This window comes from Muntiacus reevesi, chromosome 2 (genome assembly GCF_963930625.1).
Source record: "Muntiacus reevesi chromosome 2, mMunRee1.1, whole genome shotgun sequence".
Classification (NCBI taxonomy): domain Eukaryota; kingdom Metazoa; phylum Chordata; class Mammalia; order Artiodactyla; family Cervidae; genus Muntiacus; species Muntiacus reevesi.
In genome coordinates, this window is record NC_089250.1 from 251,907,451 (window position 1) to 251,927,423 (window position 19,973).

Below are 19,973 nucleotides of genomic sequence, written 5' to 3' on the forward strand. Positions count from 1 at the left end.
AAGGAAGGCATTCAGTCTGCCTTCAATCCTCAAAGCTCTGGTCCCTGGCATAGCTCTCAAATAAACACACTGTCTGCCATGTCTTGAGTGTTTGCCACTGGTCTTGTATAATTCTGAGTATTCCACAATCCTGTTTGCATTCAGTTCTCAGAATTAACTCCTAGGATGGGAAAGATTAAATCCCCACCAGCCAACCTCTTCATCCTTCTGCAGCCTCGCCCAAGGCTTGTTGCATGACCACTGAGTTCTTCCATGCTGTCCCCTCTAGAGGGGAGAGACCCCGTGATGTGTGTATGGTTTCCTGTGGCTTCATGTTTCTTTTACCTGGTGGATGAACCCTCATTTGAAAACGCTATGCAGTGGTCAAGAATCTGCCTGCCAGTGCAGGAGATGCAAGAGACGCAGGTTTGATCCCTGGGTCAGGAAGATCCTGTGGAGTGGGAAATGGCAACCCGCTCCAGTATTCTTGCCTGGAGAATCCCATGGACAGAGGAGCCTGGTGGGGTACAGTCGCTGGGGTTGCAAAGAGTTGGACTCTACTGAGCACGCAAGCAGAATCGTTGCTTAACAGTGTGTCTGTGCTTCATGCCACTGACCTGATCTGCATGTTCAAATTTAAGGGTGAGTTTGATTTTAGAGGATAGGAAGTGCAGTCTGTGTGTCTAGAAGGAAAACCAAAACACACATCTGGTACTATTATAACATCTCAAAATGTCCAAGTGACGTTTCACCCTCAGCACCATCACTGCCAACATTTAGTATCAAAAGTGAGCCTGTGGCCAATTGCAAATCCTCTCCCTCAGAGGAGTGTTCTCACAGCCTTCTCAATAGACCCCAAAGATCGCACCCACATGTCAGCATCTCTTCTCTCTTTTGCTGCAGGGGATCTGGACAAATTGGGGACCCAGGGTCTGCGTGACAAACTCATTCATTCCTCAAACCCTGGAACCAGGTGGCTCAGGCACTTCATTGACTGAAAACCATGAGTGAAGAGAAGGAAGAGGCCTCGTTCGGTGTGCTCCCAATTTATGATGAGCCTGAAAAGAGGAGGGACGTGCCAGAGAGCCCTGATGCTTCCTCCCAGCCGGAGCACCGTGTGCAGTCTCAGCTGGGCGAGGTGTGCGGTCCCCCGGAGCAGCCCCTGGGCTCCCCAAGGCAGCACGGCCCAGCTTATCAAGAGATGACCTGTGCGAGTCCCCAGCAGTGGGCCCCCCAGGCCCTAGACGGATCTGAGCTGCCAGCCACTCGGCTTTCCAAGGCAGAATCCGAAGATGCAGCGTGCGGTTTCAAGTAAGCCTCCCTTGAACAAGGCTGACCTGGGGTGGTGAACTTTCTCGGGAGAGGGAGGCTCCACCCATCTCACTTCCACTTCCCGTCTCTCTCCTCCCTCTCTCCTCCCTGTGTCACAGCCCTCCACCAGGAGCGGAGTTTGGTAAGTCCTAGCTGGGACGGACGATGTGAGCAGGCAGGGTGCAGCCCGTGGCTGGGCTTCAGAGTGGGGGTACCCTGGGATGTGAGAGCAGCCTTCTCCCTGGGTTCTGTGATGTTGCTGCGAGACCCTACCTCTCTGAGCGGGTGGCTGCTGGTCTCTCCCTGTAGGTCAGCCTTGTCCTTCGCCTGGTCCCAGTGAAGAAGTCTTGTCATTCCTCAGAGCAATTGTACGTGTCTTTTTTTGTTTTAATCCTAGTATCTTTTCCTTCCCATTCCCCTCTCCCGCCTCAACAAGAAGTTAGTACGAAGAGGGTAAGGGTGTGTGGTATGTCTGCACCCTCACTCTCTCCCCCATAGGTGGTGGGTGCATGGAGTCCCTGCTTCTTTGGACCTGGGCTCCCCTCCTTCTGTCACCAGTGTGTAGGGCCTCAGCTGTCAGGGTCGCATTTAGAGTGACATCCTCAGAGGGACTCTGAGCCAGGCTCTGCTGTCATCGCTAAACTCAAAAGTGTCTAAGATATGGCCTGTTTGTCAGGGAGGCCACCCTGGGCTGGTGCAGAAGGATGTCAGTGGTCTGGGGACCCCAGTTGAGAACATGGTCCTGCTTGGGGATCAGAGAGCAGCTGGTGGAAGCAGGCTTAGGAACTGAGTTAGAGGACAGGACAGGCTGGCCCCCATCGATGAGAGCAGGCAAGGCTGTGACCCTTTTGTGGCCACCCCAGCCTCCCGTTCCAGATGATGTGGTGGTTAGGCAGAGGGCCCCACATAAGTCCTGGAAGGTCGGCCGACTCCGCCACGGGAAGAAAGTCTATGCAGTGGCCGTCAGTGGCTCAACTCACCACGTGTACACGTGTGGCCATGGCTATATCAGAGTGTGGGATGAGAGTGCCCTGCATGCCTCGGACCGGGCGCCCCAGGCCCAGCTCAACTTCCAGGTAAGGGGTCCTCCAGAAGGCTGGGGAGCTCGGGATGACCTCTGTCCTGACACTGAGAGCCCATGCTTCCTGGAGACCATTTGAGAATGTTGGCCCTTCCAACAGGACCGTGACAGCTGTGTCTTCACCTGCAAGCTGTTCCCCGATGAGCGGAGCCTGATCACGGGGGGTCTGTCCCAGACCCTGACACTTTGGGACTTGGCGCCCACCCCCCGTGTCAGGGCACAACTGGCCTCCACTGGCCCTGTGTGCTATTCCCTGGCGCTCTCCTCCAACGCCCAGATCTGCGTGGCTTGTTTCAAAGGATTTGTTGAAATTTGGGATTTGCAGAACCAAATCTTGATCAGGTATGACCCCAGGGGGTGGGGTGCAACGGTGAGGCTTTTGGGAAGCTTGGGCTGCTTGACCTACCTCACTTCCTCCTCTGCAGTAGGACGAGGTGAGTCCGTGTGGAGGACGCATATGGGCTGCGTATCTAGGGACTTCCTGGGCCCCAGACTTCTGAGGGTTCAACCAATGCATGAACCTCTGAGTTGTTTTCCCACCAGGAAGCATGAAGTCCCCATATACGGATCCCAGTGTGTGGACATCACAGGCAATACGTTCTGGACGGGAGGTGAAGACACCAAACTATATTCCTGGGACCTGAGGAGCTACCAGAGGCTGCAGCAACATGATTTACGGCATGAGGTGCCCGCATGACTACCGTGGGTCTGAGTGCAGTCCCTGGGGCCCAGGAGCTGTGGGTGCATGCAGAAGTGGGGTGTGATGAATGATGAGCCTGGCCTCTTTGAGTGCTGACCCCAAACCTCCTCCCTGACAGATCCTCAGCATCACCCATGACCCCAGTGAGGAGTGGTTGTTAGTAGGCTTGAGAATGAGTGATATCGTAATTGTGCACACACACCGGAAGGAAAAGTTTAAGGCTGTCCTACAGAAATACGTCTACCATCACAATCTCAAGTTTGCCTCCTGTGGTGAGTGAGCAGGCCGGGGACACCTCTGGGTGCCCCGTCGCCTGCCAAGCTGTCTGCTTATCTGTGGAGTCTGGGCCCAGCCTCCTTTCAGACTGTTTAGTTCCCCCGTCTTTGGCCCCAGAACTGGCCAGACCAAGGTCTCGGGCCACCTTCCCATTGCCTTCGCCTCTGCTTCCTCGCACCACCAGTTTTTCTCCCCTGCTGACGTGGCTAAGTTTTATTCTTTCTCCTTATTATTATTATTATCACTTATTTATTTGGCTGTACCAGGTCTTGGTTGCGCCAGGCAAGCTCTTAGTTGCAGCATGTGGGATCTGTCTAGTTCCTTGACCCAGGACTGAATCTGGGCCCCCTGCATTGGGAGTGCAGAGTCTTAGCCACTGGACTACCAGGGAAGTCTCTTTCCTCCCTCCTTTCTCTGCTTGTTCCCTCTGCTTTTCTGACTCTGTCTGTAATGGTAGCTTCCTACACGGAACCCCAGCCCAAAGACACCAGCCAAAGACAGAAGAGGAACGGAGCCCCTTGTGATTGTCCTGTTGTTCAGGGACTCTCCCCGGGATCCTGGGTGTGGCAGGAGGGAGCAGGCTGATGAAGGAATGGTTTGGGTCATGTCTCTGAGTTTTATAGATGGGGGAAGCTGAGGCAGAGAAAGAGTGGTTCCTTCCCTGATCTTGTCGGGAGCAGAGCTGGGGCTGGAAGGCAGGCGTGGTCTCTGGCCCTTCCATCTGTCTTTTCTCTGCCAGGGAGCTATTTTGTGGCCACAATGAATGAGACGATCCGCTGCATAGCTGCACCTTCTCTGCATAGATTGTTTCAGGTACTGGGTGGAGGGGTGTGCAAACCCAGGCACTGGGAGCTCACAAACCCCAGACCCCAGATGGGGCCCCAGAGATAGTTCTGGAAAGTACCTCTGAGATGGCAACCAGGGCCGTTGAGTACATCAAGGGGAATGAGGACTCGAGGTCCTGGGAACTCCTGGGCTCCACCTTGAGCTCCGAACCTAGCCTGGCCTCTGGACCAAGCCTCGGGTCTACATGGAGCCTTGAAAAGAGCCCTGTACGAAACCTGAAACACCCCGCATGTTGTTCCTCCATGGCCTCTCTTTCCCTCCAGGTAGAGGAGTCTGCACACATCCTGTGTTGTGACACATCTTCTGACAATCGGTATCTGGTCACGGGCTCCAAGAATATTGCCACGGTTTACCAGCTCTTGTATTGAAGGTCCCACTGGTGAAGACCGGAAGAAGGCCAGTGTGCTGGGAGGGTGATCTTGGGGTGCTGGGCCACTCTGACACCTGCCTCTCCCCCTGCTACTCCTCATGGGTTGGTTATCTGTCCATTCCCCTCTTGCCCAGCACATCCCTAGCCTGCTCTCCAGGTTTTTATTATACAGCTTAGGGATTTTTCCTTTGTTATTTTTCTACCACTGATTTCTGGATTTTGTAATTAATAAAAGAGAAAAGCAAAAACCAAAGTGGCTTGGGTGTGTGGTCAGTTGCTTTACACAACAAGCTCATCATGATGGATTGCTTACACCCCCTTTCAGCAAATTCCTGGGTGAGTAAGAAATTTTAGACCAGACTTAGTTTTGTTTATAACTCTTTTTTGGGGGTGTCAGGGAATTCTTGGACTCTTAAGAAAGTTCAGGAAGCAATGTATGTCCATGTACAAACTTTCAATTTGTATCAGGATGCTGGTAGACCAACAAAACTCAACTCTTGATGCAGGTTAAAACTCTAGGAGCTGATCTAACCATATCCAAGGTCTCAATTCTCAATCTGGCATTTGGTGCCAGTCAGAAGCTGCCTGTCTGTTTCAAGGCATCTTCTCATGTTGGTGGATGTGATATTTTGTGTGGCCTTCACCAAACTGAAAAAGACCCAACTCTGACTCAAGCCATATAGGCCTGCTTTCCTCCAGCCTCTGCTTGGAGTTGGCATAGCTGAGACAGCTAGTAGCCTACTAAAGTTTGTAGCTTAGAATTAACCTGGAAGAGGCATGAAGCCTGGGACCAACTCTAACATCCTTTGCATCAAGATACTGTCCGGTACTGGTTCTTGCTGACAGATAATGAGTGAAGAATGTGCCTCCTTTCTGGGCCAAGACTAAAGGAGTAGGGGGATGTCTCCTCCAGGCTCTCTGTCCCCTTCTACCAGCTCCAGGCAAGTGATGTGAAGGTCCAAGGGGATTGCAAAACAATGAGATGAAAGCATCCTGTGTCCCAAAATCAAATATGGAGAAAAGCTTCCCCCTTTGGAATATTTCAGGGAAGAGAAATAAACTTGTATTTAAATTGTTATACATGTTGAAGTGTCACAATAACTCTGGAAATAACATTTACTTAAAGGGCAAGATAGCAAATATTTTAGGCCTTGTTGCAATTGCTCAGCTCTGTTGTAGCACAGAAGTTGCCATATGTGAATGTGACTGTGTGCCAATAAAACTTTGTTTATAAAAATAAGCAGTGGGTCACATTTGGTCTGCTCACTGTAGTTGGCTGACTCCTGCTATGGCCATTGTGCCTCTCAATAATATATTTATTTAGCTTCCATGGAAAAATATACAGAGAGTAGGGTCCAACAGTAGTCCTGTCCTGGGCTATAGTAACAATTAGACTCCAAGTGTCTATATGTTTTTTACGCAGTATTTTTAAAACGTAGGGAATTCTAAAGATCAAATTCACAAGGTGGTAATTTCTGGAGGCCAAAGTAGAGAAACTGGATCATAAAAGGATAAAAAGGACAGATTCAACTCTCTCTGGATTGTTTATTTCTTCAAGGTAATGTTTGTCAGAAAAGAGTTGGTTTCAAGAAAAACCATTAACAAAGTGAAGACAGCCCACAGAAGGGGTGAAAACCTTTGTGAAGATATTTCTGGTATGGGATTTATATCCAAAATGTGTAAAGAATTCTTAAAACTCAACAGCAAAAGACAAAACGATTTTAAAAAGGGCAAAAGATTTGAATATCTGTTTCTATAAAGAAGGTATACAGATGGCAGTAAGCACAGGAATAAGCTTATTGTTATCAGAGAAACACAAACCAAACCCACAGTGCAAAGGAATGTTGCATGAGCAGGATGGCTAGAATAAAGAGGACAGACGATAACAAATGTTGCTGAGGCTATGGAGAAACTGGAACCCCCATAACTTGCTGGTGGGATTGTATTAATAGAACACATTGCAGCCACTTTGAAAAACAGTTTGGTAGCTTTTTAAAATGCTGAAGGTAGAGTTATCATATGACTCAGCAATTCAATGCCTAGATGTATAGCCAAGAGAACTGGAAAAAAGGCATGTAAGTTGGGAGAGTAAGCTTTGAAAAGATAAAATAAGAGAACTGTATTTTTTCTTCTTTTGGGGAAAGAAGGTAAAGTCCAAGTTAAGAGTAGTCACGATAAGTCAAAGGGTGGTGTAATTTCAAGGCTAATTACTAGAAGACTACTAAAGAAGGGTACAGCTTCCAAGTTAATAGAGGAAAACTACTGGAATAATAGAGTATAATAATATTAATAAGTTATTTATATTTATAATATAATTTATTATTAACTCAGTACATTGTTTAATTTGATGTTAATCTAAATAAAATTATGTAATAATGACAAACAGAAGATGTGGCTAAATACTGAGCCATAAAGTTCAGAGTATTTAATTCTTACAGAATATATTCTAAGACCATAATGCAATTAAGATAGAAATAAACAATAAAAAGGAAACTAGAAATTTCTTTGTTTTGGAAATTAAGAAATATATGCCTAAATAATTAGTAGAGGCTAAATCACAAAGAAACTGGAAGCTATTGTTAACTGAATAATCAAAAATTGAAGGATTTTAAAAAAAAAAAATTAAAAAGAATGGAAGGATTTAGCTAAAGCTATAGTTAAAGTTTGGCCATTCCTAGGTCATCAATGCCAGGCGTCACCTTGCTTTCCGGGGCCACGTGGGAGACTTGCACTAACAGCCCAGGTCTTCCCAGAAACTGAACACTGAGTCTGGACCGGAGAAAGGATACAGTCTCCGGAGACAGCAGAGAAAGAATGTGGAGACACGGCCTTGATCCGAGTAGAGGAAGGTGGTCGTGTTTCAGTTGCTAGGTGGTGTCTGACTTTTTGCAGTCCCATCCCATGGACTGGGGCCAGTTAGGCTCCTCTGTTCGTGGGATTCCCCAGGCAAGAATACTGAAGTGGGTTGCCATTTCCTTCTCCAAGGGATCTTCCCCACCCAGGGATTGGACCCGCGTCTCCTGCGTTCCAGGCGGATTATTTACCGCTGATCCATTAGGGGAGCACACGGAGGAAGTTGGGGGAAAGGAAGTTAGAAGTGGTTTAGGAAACAGATTTTTCACAGATGATGCGAGACGAATTTAATCACTCAGCAGTGCTGTATCCATTTCCCCGCAGGAAGACGAGACAATGATCGACCCTCTGGCTGTGCCTTGTGGTTGAAGGCGCTCTCTGTGGACCTAGGCATTTATTGTGTCCTCTGGCAGCACGTGAGGATCCCTCTACCTGCTGGGTCCGCAGGGCCTCTGTAAACACTATCCCGGAAAGCAGATTATTTTCTGTGAATGGCAGCAAAATGCCATGCCCTCTCTGAGGCTCGAACTCAGGACCTTCAGATTATGAGACTGACGCGCTGCCCACTGCGCTAAGAAGGCTGATGAAAAATGTGGCCTTCTTTATCACTAAAGGGAAAGTACCTGCAGCCGCTTCCTTCGGCCTAACCGCCTCACAAGAGTCGGTGTTTGCCGGCAGAGCGCCGGTGGGTCCCGGGACAGCTGGGGCAGGACGGCTCCTCTCCTCTCAGAGGAGCCGTCTTGCGGCGGGAGGGTGTCCCGCGCCTGCCTGGAGCTCAGAGTGTCGGGAGAGGAGGTGGGTTCGTGCAGCCGCGCTCGCCGGGGGTGGAAGGGCGCGCGCGGCCGGTGGGGTTCTGCGGGGTGAGCAGGCGTAGGCGGGGCAGGACACGCGAGGGTCCCGCGCGGGCACAGGCTCCGAGGGAAACCGGAGAGCACGCGCCTGGCTTTGGCGGGAGGACCGGCGGCGGGGATGCGCCGTGCACCGAGGCGCGCGGCGCTGGGGCGTCCGCCCAGACGGCCACTGTCGCCGGAGCGCTCGGGGCGTGAGCTCGGGCCTGTGTTGCTGACAAACGGCGGGTGTCCGGCTGGACGAAGACTGCAGATGGGCATCGGGGGGCGTCCTTGAAGGGTGGGAAGGGACCTGCGGGCGAGGGCAGGCGGGCGGGAGGAGGAGAGAGGCGTTCGGGAGGATTTGGGGCGTGAACTCTCCAGGCCCTGAGCCGGCCTTCGGAGTGGGGGTGAGTTAGGAGAGGGAGAGAAGATTCCAGAAGACTCTTGGATGTGAACTCAGTTTGAAAAACGGAGGGATTAACCATGATTGCCTTGGACTTGCCATCTTACTCGTTTATTCAACCTTGTGATTCTGCTTTCTCCTTCAAATCATTTTGTGTCCTTATTACATATAGAGCATTGCATTTTGGAGAGCAGAAGAGCAGCAGCGATTCCTCTAGGCAGGGTTTAAAATGTTATTGTTACAAGAATGCAGGGTGAATGGATGAATGAGTGAATGGGCAGAACATATAACATAGAGCATATAAGTCAGAAAGCATTCCTTCCTTACTTCTTCACGGGAATTTCTGCCGCCGATGCCCAGAAGGCATGACTACAGAGGAATCACTACCCCATCCTGTTTATCCAACGATTATTACGAGGTAAGATTACTGCCTTGGGCTGGGCGGCTTATTCTTTCCCTCAGCCCTTGTGGAATTATTGTTTTCACCAGGGAACAGTGAAACACATATCTGGTGGGTCTAGCCCCTTGCCCTGGCCGCTTTCAGGTCCTTGGTGCACAGCTGAACGCAGGTTTCAGGTCATCTCTTGGACAGCCGTTCACACTGGTTCCCTCTTGCTGCTCTGATTTCCCAGGGCACTTAAGTGACTGTATTGCATCCTGTGGTTCCAGGCTGTTCTCAATTGTTCCCTGTGTGTCTCCTCCCTTGACTGGGTGCTCTGTAATGCAGGGACAGAATCTGAGTCACCCCTGGGCACACCACCTTCAGAAGGATGGTTGAGGAGGTTCTGGACCCCACCCCCAGGCCCCTCTCGACTGCCACCTCCTCTGTCCATGGGATTTTCCAGGCAAGAGTACTGGAGTGGGGTGCCATTGCCTTCCCTGGGTCATCCTAGCCTGGTACAAATGCTGCCCCGAAAACAGGAAGAAACCGGCTGCGGTTTCCAGCTCTTCCAGCGGGCCAAAGTATCCCTGAGCCCAATCCTGAATGACTGCTCACAGCATTCGGGGAAATAGTTCTCAGGGCTCTGCAGCTTGGTCTCTCAGCTGGAAGAGTTAGGCCATGCGCCATCCTGCACACCCACTCGGAACCTTCCAGCCTCCCTCCCAGCCTCTGCTCCTGCCTTCCTTCCACCTACCCACACATCCTAATCTGATGTTGGTCACCCACAAAGCCCCTCTGTCCTGAACTCCTCTTGTTCGGCGGCCCAGAACCAACAGAGAATGTTTCTCCTTCACTTTCCTGTATCTTTACTCTTCCCTTGAGATGATTCCTTTACCTTTGTGGCAGAGGTTGCTCTGGAATTTTCTAAATCCTCTACAGCAGATAGACAGGACTAGTTTTAGTTTATTGATTGATTACCATAGAGAGTTCTCTATAGAACTCTCTCCCAAAGGACTGGGAGATCTGAGGATTTGGGGTTGAGGTTGGGAGATGTGACCAAGGGCATGGGGGGAGGGAGGGGAGTTAGGAAGGGGGGTCTAGAGTGCCCAGTGGGATCCTGGATTGGCTTCTGAAACTTGAAAAGGACATCAATGAACAACTGCATAAATTTGAATAAAGCCTGTAGATGAGTTTATATATCAATATTAATTTCCTGGTTTTGATCATTGCATGACAGGTTAAGTGTTAATATTTGGGGAAGCTGGGTAAAGGGTATATGGGAACTTTATTATTTCCAAACTCTTTTATAAGTGTGAAAAGTACTTTAAAAGGAAAAGTTAAAAGTTGAAAACAAATGAATCACAGTGGAAGCCCTCAGACCTTCCTTTAGAGATTCGGATTCAGTAAATTTTGGGAATGGGCTTTGGGATTGTACTTTTAACAAACTTCCTAGGTATTTCCAGTGTTCAGCTGTAAATTCTCTTGGATCAGGTAACCATTAACATCTCTTTCATTCATTAGCTCAAGAAGTATTTGAATGAATAGTCCACACACATTAGTGTGTGAAAACAGAAATAAATGAATAAAAACAGGGCAGGTGTGCAATGCAAGGGCCAGAGTGACCTGGACTGTGGGAGTGGGCAGTTTTATGTTTCTGTGTCATGAATACATATAAGTCCCAAGTTGTTAGGTTTTTTTTTTTTTTAAATAAAATGTTCCCTATGAATCAAGACACTGTTTTAACTGAATTCCCAAATTCTTTTATTCAAATATGTTATTAGTGGTTTTCTATGCTAGTTACTGTGATCAGTGTCAAGGGGACAAAAAATAAAAAGCCACAGCTCCTGCCCCCAAGGAGTTCATTGTTCACTAAGTTGAAGCTAACTCTTATAGGGGCCAGAGTGTGGACAAAACTGAAGGGGGCTTGGATTTAACTTGAGCTTGCAGGAGGCAGGGAGCAGTTGGGCTTTTGGAATGTGGGGGAAGGGAACAATCTAAGAGGCAGTTGGGAGGCAGTTCTGAGTTGAGAAGACTGTTGGGGAAATGAGAAGCCTGCTGGAAAGGGATGGTCCAGGAAAAGTTTCAGATCTTAGAGGCCCTGATGAAGGAAGGATACAGTGCTGTGATTCAAAATGAGAGATCAGGGAGGGGACACTGGTTGGAGAGAGAGGTAGGTCCTGTGTTGAGTGTGCTCAGGTCTTTGAGAGGCACCAGGAGACAGTCTGTCCTCCAGGATCCCACACTGGGGATGGAGACCGGCATGGCCACCCTTCTAGATAGAATGAAGTTAGGAGGTACATGGCATGAGTTACCCAGGCTCAGGCTAGAGGAGGGGGCTGGAAACTTGGGACTGGTTAGGCTTCAGAAGAAGAGAAGACATCCATGTAGATACTGGCCTTTGGAAATGTGGATCTGTTGATCAAAGAAGATGAAGGCCAAAAACAAAAAAATTGAGATTGGTCCTTATAACTGCCAGAGGAGGAGTTATTAAGGGAGAATGTGTAGCTTGAGAGTCATGGAGGAGCCACAGAGTCCTGGGCATCTCATTAGGAGGCTGTATGAAAGTGTGGTTAAGAGAGGGGTGCTTGATCTAGTAACCCAATTCAAACCCTTATTGGGTGCATGTAAAACTCTGTCATTGAGTTTTCTCACCTTTAAATCAGAGAATGAATAAAACTGATGTCAAAGCATTATCGAAGGATTAAATGAGCTTGTGCTTTGATATGGGTATAGTACTCAACAGATGCTAGCATTAATTAGGGGGAAGAGATCGAAGGAGTAACTCAAAGAGATAACCACGGCGGTGCTAGCTTACTGAAGCCGTAGGAAGAACAAGGGTTAAGAAGTAGAATAGAGTCGTCATGATATGGAGCACCAGCTAGACACCAGGTGTAGAATGTGTCTTATCACAGGCAATTCGTACCTTATGAGGGAATTTCTGTTATGGTCCCCACTCTGTGATGGAACAAGCCTGAGGTCACAAGAGCATTGACTTACATTTCCTGTTCTGATCTAGACCTTGAGTCTTAAATGGCCCCTGTGTTGAAGGCTGGCCTCCCAAGGATATGGTCAGCTAGAGGAGACCTTCCAAGGCCAAGGCTGTACGAAAATGCTGGTGACCCTGAGATGAATGAGCCTCTAGTCTTGGCCTCAGCAAGCTCCCAGGGTAAGGGTTCCTATAGCCCCTTCCTCCACTGAACCATGTCCAATACATCCCAGAAGGCCTTTTCAAGGCCCAGACTTCCCTTTGCTTCCAATACCTTCTATGGCTCCCTGTGGCCTCCAGCCCAGGATCTGAATCAACCCTACCAAGCAGTCCTCTGTCTGCTTTCAGGGTCTTGTCTATGTTCTGGGTCACTCCCTCAGTGAGTGAGTCAGTGAAAGTCACTCAGTCATATCCGACTCTTTGTGACCCCCATGGACTATATAGTCCATGGAATTCTCCAGGCCAGAATACTGGAGTGGGTAGCCTTTCCCTTCTCCAGGGGATCTTCCTAACCCAGGGATCTCCCACATTGCAGGCGGCTTCTTTATCAGCTGAGCCACAAGGGAAGCCCAAGAATACAGGAGTGGGAAGCCTCTTCCTTCTCCAGGGGATCTTCCCAACCCAGGAATTGAACTGGGGTCTCCTGCATTGCAGGTGGATTCTTTACCAACTGAGCTGTCAGGGAAGCCCCGAGCCACTCCCCCAACCCAGCTTTATCTCTCACAGCTGCCCAACACTTACTTGGTTTCCTGGTCTTACCGAACCCCCTTCCTGACCTGTTAACACCCTTCATTCATCTTGGCCTTTTGACCTGAAACCTGCCTCTCCCTCCACCAGCCACTGAAATCTCTCACCCACCCCTCTCACCAGCCCAGCCTGCAGGAAGCCTTCCCTGGCTACACTTTCGTCCACACTCATGTTTCTCTCTTCTCTGTTTTCCTAGATTTAGAGATGGTCCCACAGCGTCACTCAAGGTGAGAGGTTATGTTTGGGTGCTATCATGTGTCTGTGTGTTGAGTTGTATGTTTGGGTGGAAGTTCCTTGAGCCGATGGTACTTTCGCCATCTCTGGGATGCCCACTGTCCTTGCACTAAGAGCTTTGGGGAAGTTCCAAAACCTCATCAAACTCCCACCACCATTTATGGCCATCTGATGCCCAGGCCCAGGTCTGGGTGCTGTGGGAAAAAGAGTACTAACTGGGAGTCAGTGTCTCGAGGTCTGTGCCATTCCACCCGGTGCATGGCCAGTGATGCTGAGAAAATGGACTTTGCCCTCTTGCTTCAATCTCTGCATTTCTAAACTAGATTTGGCACTGGACTAAGACTTCCCTGGTGGCTCAGACGGTAAAGCGGTAAAGCCTACAATGCGGGAGACCCGGGTTAAGTCCCTGGGTTGGGAAGATCTCCTGGAGAAGGAAATGGCAACTCACTCCAGTATCCTTGCCTGGAAAAACCCATGGAGGAAGAGCCTGGTAGGCTACAGTCCATGGGGTCACAAAGAGTCGGACGCGACTGAGCGACTTTTCACCTTTCACCAAGACCACCCCAAGGGTCCTTCTGATTACTAGGGCCAGCATTCCTCAAACTTTGATATGCACACAAAACCCCTGGAGATCTGGTTAAAATGCAGATTCTGATTCAGAGATTTGAGTTTCAGATTCAGTCCTGAGTTTCTGCATTTCTAACAAGTTCTCAGGTGACGTTGATGCTGCTGGTCTGTGAACCACGATTGGGTTACAGAGGCCTAACTCAGTGATTCTCAACCCTAGCTGAAAAAAATGGTCTGAGAGGTTGCTGCTTCTCCGCCTTTATTTTTTCCCCATTAAACAAAAATAAAGTTTTTGTTGGGAGACCAGAACGTGTGATGCTAGGATTGCACCCTGGGACAATCAGAATTTCTGGGGGTGGGATCCTGGCGTCAGTGTTCCTATAAATCCCCCTAGGTGAAGCTGATCTGCAGCCAAGGTGAAGAACCACTGCGCCACCCCGTGGACAGAGAATGTAACAAACGGGCTGGTTTCTGGTCAAACTATGGTCTTCTGCTGCCGTCTGGTGGCAGCCCAGATTTCTAGCTCAAGCTGATTTTCCCCAGATGAGATAGGAATATCGGAAGGCTAGAGAAAGCAATGCTGCTGTCCAGGGTGACCGGGTTTCCCTGCACCATCAGGCCCCACCCTGCCATGAGTGAGGACGTATAACAACCATAAGGGTCTGCAGGGATCTTGCTCCTTCCTCTGAACGTGCAGAAAAACTTATTGGCATGACACCTTCATACTTTTTCTCCTTTCCTGGAATGAATTCTGTTTCTTAGGGACAAAGGATGGTTTAGGCTTTGCTGAATCCCCTGCATAAGAAATATTTCCCACATATTGAATTCTCAAGCATCCAGATTGTGGACGGGCTTGTGCAGGATCCAGGAAACGGAGTGTTCATGGGCAGAGTCAAGGTATGAGACCTGGGAGAGTCACAGGAATCCCACTGGAGACAGACCTGGTGGGAGAGGGGAGCTACAGCCACGAAAGGTGGGTGGCTTCTCTAGGTGGACAGCCACTGTGACCCATGGTGAATTAGAATGGATGGAGGGAGGAAGAGGAAGCATTTGGGACATGGGACTAGTAAGAACGGTTATTGGCTATGTCTCTTCCATCCCCCACAAGTGCCTTCCCCTCTCCCCGCATCTGTCTACCTGTTTCTTCCTCAAAACTCAGCTAAAACACTTTGTCTGTCATTAGAGCCCCTCTGATCCATATTCATGGTACTTGGTCCTCCTTTCTACCCCCTCCATCCCACTGCCTACCATCAAATATTTGTCTCACTATGTTTCTTTTTCTGCCTCACTCAAGAAATTCCACTGTGGGAAGAACAGTATCTTGTTTCCAGTCCTCGAAGTACTGTATCCAGTGGCTGGTCACATAAAGCCATCAATAGATGATGCTGGGTTAGGGATGCAGTAAGACAGAAAAAGGGTCTTGTACACGATGGATATGATTTTATCATCAGCTGCAATCCTGGGGATTCCCCCAGGGGTAATCTAGAGAAAAAAGGAAGATCTCTCCAGGAGGGGTTTGCCCTCAATCCAACCCTCAGCTTTCCTGGGTGGGGATCACAAGAAATCCTAAGAGGTAGACCTATGGTTTGGGTTACTTAGCAGTTAGCCAGCAGATGGCGCTCTGGCTCCACCTAGATCTTAACTTGGGTGCCCTAGTCCTCTCCCTCCTGACCAGAAATGCTGACTCCAGTGGCAGGATGCCCTCAAGCGGAATTTTAGCAGCTGAGAGCCTCAGGTCACAGCTTCCTGTAACTGGCTGGCTCCTCTCCAGGCTGAGTGCAGTGGGGAAGGAGGGCCCCGTCCACAGAGTCCACTGTCTGTGGGATGAAGAGGAAGAAGGTTCTGATGATGTCACCATATCATGAATGCACCTTGGCCCAGGCCTAGAGCTCAGGTCTATTCCCTACCTTGCCACTGACTTTGTGATCTCAACATGTTCAGTTCTCTCTGGGCCTGTTTCTTCTCCATCAGATGGCAGGGTTCATCCCATCCAGTCTGAAATGGAAAAAGCCACCCTTGCCTATTTGCAGGGATTCGATATTCAGTCAAGAAAAGGAGCTGGGGCGATTTTAGAATGAGTCCATTAGGGTCCAGATATGGGCAATATAATGCCTTTTCCATAAGTTGTCAGAACTCACTGGGCAGGTATAACATACTGATTTCTGGCTACACTAGTGTCCCATACCAGTAAGAAATATCCAGAGAAAGGATGCTCTGTTGACTCATATAGTGATTGTCCCAGAGTAGGGGTGGGTTACAGAAAGGAATAGCAGGGTAGTGGTGGTGGGTGAGCTTTAGAATAACGCTTACTCATTTGAAAAACTGATCTGGTGCACATAGGGCAAAGGGGTAATATCCATTAAATCTGGTTGGCTATTGTTTTCTGAAACAAAAATTTTAGATCTGAATACATGTAAAGTAGAAGAAAAAAAATGTGCCTCTGAACAGTTTCTCCAAATGCCATTTCTTAACTGTCACAGGCCTCTGGATGCAAAGGTGCCCTGCTGGGTGGTTTTCAGCGGGAACCCCGTGATCAAATTAAAGCTCGACCACCAGGAAGTGAAGACACAGGACGAACCCAGGGGCATGAATGTGCTGCATCATTCCCAGCCAGAGGAGGAAAGTGAAGTTTTCCCCTGAAGGACCGCTAGCCCGCCTCGTCCACAAGCAACCTCTTCCTGTGAAACAAAAGCAGAGACAAACTGAGGGAAGCGAGAAGTTTAATGAAGGAAAAATAAGGAAACCTCAGGGATTCGCCACCGCTCACTGACTTATAGGTATTGGTTGGCTTCTGGCCTCGGAGGAGCACAGAAAGGCTCCTGGCGGAGCAGGCACTGCCCACGCCCCACGCTGCGTGTGCACGTCAGTGTCTCAGCGTCAAGTCCGCACGTCCTGTCGACGTCCCTACGTCCCTACGTCCACGTTCTTGCCTCCGTCTGCGCCGAGAGCCGCCCTCCGTGGTGGGGGGGTGCGAGAGGGCCGGGCGGGGCGCTTCTGAGGCTTTTACCTACCAGTCAGGGGAGGGCGGCCACTCCAGGAGGTGCGAGCTGGGTGGGAGCCAGGCTGGGGTCGGAGTGCCCCCCACAACCCCCCTCCCCACCGTCGTGAGCTGGGATCCTTCCGCGAGTTTCCACGTGGCTTCGGGACCCTAAGGCCCCCTGGCCTGCGGCTCTGCCACTCGCCGGCTGTGTCGCCTTGGAAAAGTTGCTTGAACCTTTAGCAAGCAGTGACTCCGAGTCCCGACCTGACAGGATGACTATGAAGTTTAAATGAGGTAATAAGTGCTGAAGCTTGTTTTGAGCAGGGTTTCTTTTTATTTAGAAGTGTCTTTAAAAGTTTTGGAATACACTCTGAAAAGAGTTTCTGACCTGAGTATCCTTGGGTGCCTGGCATTGCAGGGTGAGATGAAGGAGAGTGGTCGCGATTGGCCATCAGGGGCTGTTGACGCCCCCACCCCCACCCCCCATCCCTTCAAAACGGCAATGCTTGGAGTCTTTGGGTACAATATGTTTCCTCTGTCAGGGAGACTGTCTCCAGAATAAGCTGCTCAAGAGTGGATGCCTCGGGGATTTCAAGTGACTTTTGGTTGGGATTTTCTTAGCCTCTGAAATCTTGACACTTGGGTGTGGATTGTTCTTTGTCACGGCGGGCGGTGTCCTGCCCTGTGCGTTGTAGGATGATTAGCAGCGTCCCTAGCCCTCCCCATGAGATGCTAGTAGCATCCCCTCCAATTTGTGACAGTCAAAAATGTCTCCAGACATTGCCAGATATCCTCAGGGAGGAGAGATGGGGACAAGATTGCCTCTGGTTGAGAACTACTGCTTTGCAACATTCTCTGTGGAGTGAGCCCTCAGAACGCGGCTCTTAGGTGCTCTGGCAAGCTTACTTTTCTGAACCTTGGTAGTCTCTGCCTACTTCTGTGCACCGTCTGGAGGGTCCAATGAAGGCACAGCAAAAATGTTTTCAAAGTTGACGGCCACAGACTTTTTAAACCCTAGCCCTTTTAGATGTGAATTACTGGTTCCTAAATCTGGTTGGGTATCCACATGGGCTGGAACTTGGTGTTTATTGTATTTCTTTTTACTCAAATCCAAAGAGTTTTTTTAGAGCATCAGACGTAGTGCTCTAAATCCCTAAGTCCTTTACTATTAAAATAACTCTGTGGGGAATAAGGTCTTGAGATAACCTTGTGTGGTGAATACATTTTCTTTTTAACCACAAACTTCAGAAGTGGTAGTTGCTTATGCAGGGGAGAGACCAGAGGAGAAGGGTTTTAAGGAGAAGGCCCAGCAGGGAAGGGATGTGGAATATGAATTGGAAGCATTTGAGGTCCCCACTATTTAGGAGGTGATGTAAAAGCGCCCTGCACTTGCAGTGCCGTCATGCTGGGGCATCCTGGATGCCATGAAGATCGTTGGCTTTTTTTTTTTTTTTAATGATGATTCGTCCTCTGTAGTCGAATCAGGCTTTCTTTTTCTTGCTTAGTTCTTTGTATAGCTACTCCAGCACTTCCCCAGGAATTCCAAACCCCAGGATGTGTTGCTGCTCAGGAGTGAAGAATGTTCCTCCAAGCTTTGCAAGTTTTTTGTTTGAATGCTCATCTGTGGCCTGCTTCGGGCAGTCCTTCGGTTGTAGGTCTGCCAGGCTGTGATTCCCTCATTGTTGGGACTGTGATGTCTGGTACCAGGCAGCAGAAGCAAGTTTTGGAAATGCTCAGGGTGCAGCGAGGAGCACCTCTGGTGAGGGAACTGAGTGCTGGTTTTTGCCTTGAGTTACTTCTGCATTCTGTGGGATTTGGGGGTTTTGACAAAGACCCCAGGCATAAGAATTGGCATTAAGTTGGGCTCTGGGAGGTGCATGTCGGTAGCATTGAGTGTGGCCATTTGAGTCCCTCTCCCCATTGTGTATACCTGGATCGTCGTCTGCACAGCTGTCCCTGTGAGTTCGATAATGAAGATTCCAGCTAGTGCCTTGTGACATCCCGGCCGTGCCTTGTGACATCCCGGCCGTGCCTTGTGACAGAGTTAATGTCCACAGAGGTACATTGGGAAAGACGTGTGTACCCTGGCAACGTTGCTGGGTGCTTTAAAGCATGGAGGTGGTTCTCCGCGGAGTGAATTGGCCATTATCATGAAGTCTCTAAAGATGCCACTGGGATGTTGAGGGCTGCGTGTTATAGACCAAGTAAGTGTTGCAGATCATCACTGATGTGTGGGTTCAGAATTCTGGTTTCCCATGTGAGAAGTAGCTGTGGAGCTAGGGCTATCAGTCTTGGCTTAATTACAGATGACACCTCTTCACGCTGATCAGACTGCACCAAGGATTGTGGTGTGAATAGTTACAAAAGTGTGGAGCCCTCTGATTTGCTATGTAGACAGCAGAGCCGATGCTGGAGTATGCCCAGTCTCCACAGGGTGGGGGGTGGGAGGTGGGTCCCATCTTAAAATTCTCACTTGGAAGATTCAGGGAGAATGGCTGAGGAAGATGATGATGGGGTTGGCCCGGGATTGGCCATGTTTGTGGGAATCGAGTTGGTTCCCTCTGAGGCTATGACACTATGGCTCTTCTACAGAGATCTGCAAAAGTGAAGGGTTTCAGCAGAGCACAGCTATGTGACCAGAAGAGACCTTGGAGGAGCCCAGGACAAGGTGTAGGGGCTTCATCTGCAGGCTGGACTCAGTTCAGGCTGACCTCCTCCAGGGAGGGGCTAGGAGGGGCTCATGGGCTGTCTCACTGTTGGTGGTGGGGAGAAATAGCTCAGCCAGTGGTCTTTACAGGGGTCAGATAGTTGTTTGAAACCCAAACCTCAGATTGTTGTCTGCGTAGACTCTCTTGGGCAAAAGGAAGTCTTACTGGGTGGGGGGCGGGGGAGAGCTCAAGTTGTATTTTCTCAGTAGGTCTGAGAGGAACCATAGGCGGGAGGATGCAAGGGGGTGCAGGAGGTCTTACTGGTGGCATGGGTGTCTTTGTCTCCGTGTGACCATGGAAATTGTGGAAATGACAGGCAGCCTGTGGCATCCAGCTCCCTAGAATAGAAGGGTTTGTTGCATCTGTGGTGGGACGCAGCTGAACCACCCAGGAGATGGGTGCCACACTAGAGGCCTCAGGTGACCCCTGGGAGTGGTTGTTGGGGCTTCCAGTCCAGGCTGGGGTCCTTCAGCAGGGAGAGAGCCCCCCCCCCCCCCGTTGGCCTGGGGAGCCAGATTTCACCTGTTTTGATGGTTGGACAGACCACAGGAGCCTCTGGTTGTCGAGGGCATCTTCCAGGAAGTTTCTGGCGGACTGCTTAACATCTTAGAACTTTTTGAAGAGACACAGCTTGTTGGAGAGTCTCTTTTTCTTGATGTGTTTGTCCTAAAACATGTCTCAAGTTGGCAGGTCCCACCTCCTCTGTGGCAAGAGCTCTTT

At 49.6% G+C, this 19,973-nt stretch overlaps 1 protein-coding gene and 1 non-coding gene across 2 annotated transcripts; one reads left to right on the plus strand and one right to left on the minus strand.

The window, feature by feature from the left end:
* Positions 1 to 982: 982 nt before the first annotated feature.
* Positions 983 to 4,632, plus strand: TLE7 (TLE family member 7). Its single transcript, XM_065920548.1, has 8 exons — positions 983 to 1,283; positions 1,573 to 1,658; positions 2,154 to 2,366; positions 2,472 to 2,713; positions 2,915 to 3,056; positions 3,190 to 3,343; positions 4,087 to 4,160; positions 4,457 to 4,632. The coding sequence occupies exons 1-8, from the start codon at positions 983 to 985 to the stop codon at positions 4,559 to 4,561; spliced, it is 1,317 nt and encodes a 438-aa protein (XP_065776620.1). The 3' UTR covers positions 4,562 to 4,632.
* A 3,292-nt stretch (positions 4,633 to 7,924) lies between these two features.
* On the minus strand, positions 7,925 to 7,997 carry TRNAM-CAU (transfer RNA methionine (anticodon CAU)). Its single transcript has one exon. It is a non-coding gene; the product is annotated as a tRNA-Met (tRNA).
* Between the last annotated feature and the right edge of the window lie 11,976 nt (positions 7,998 to 19,973).

Bases quoted from the DNA above. Each gene is read 5' to 3' on its own strand.
- TLE7 (XM_065920548.1), top strand. From the start codon at position 983: ATGAGTGAAGAGAAGGAAGAGGCCTCGTTCGGTGTGCTCCCAATTTAT. The intron at 3,057-3,189 runs GTGCCCGCATGA...CCTCCCTGACAG, and splicing joins AACATGATTTACGGCATGAG to ATCCTCAGCATCACCCATGA. The intron at 3,344-4,086 runs GTGAGTGAGCAG...TTTCTCTGCCAG, and splicing joins TCTCAAGTTTGCCTCCTGTG to GGAGCTATTTTGTGGCCACA.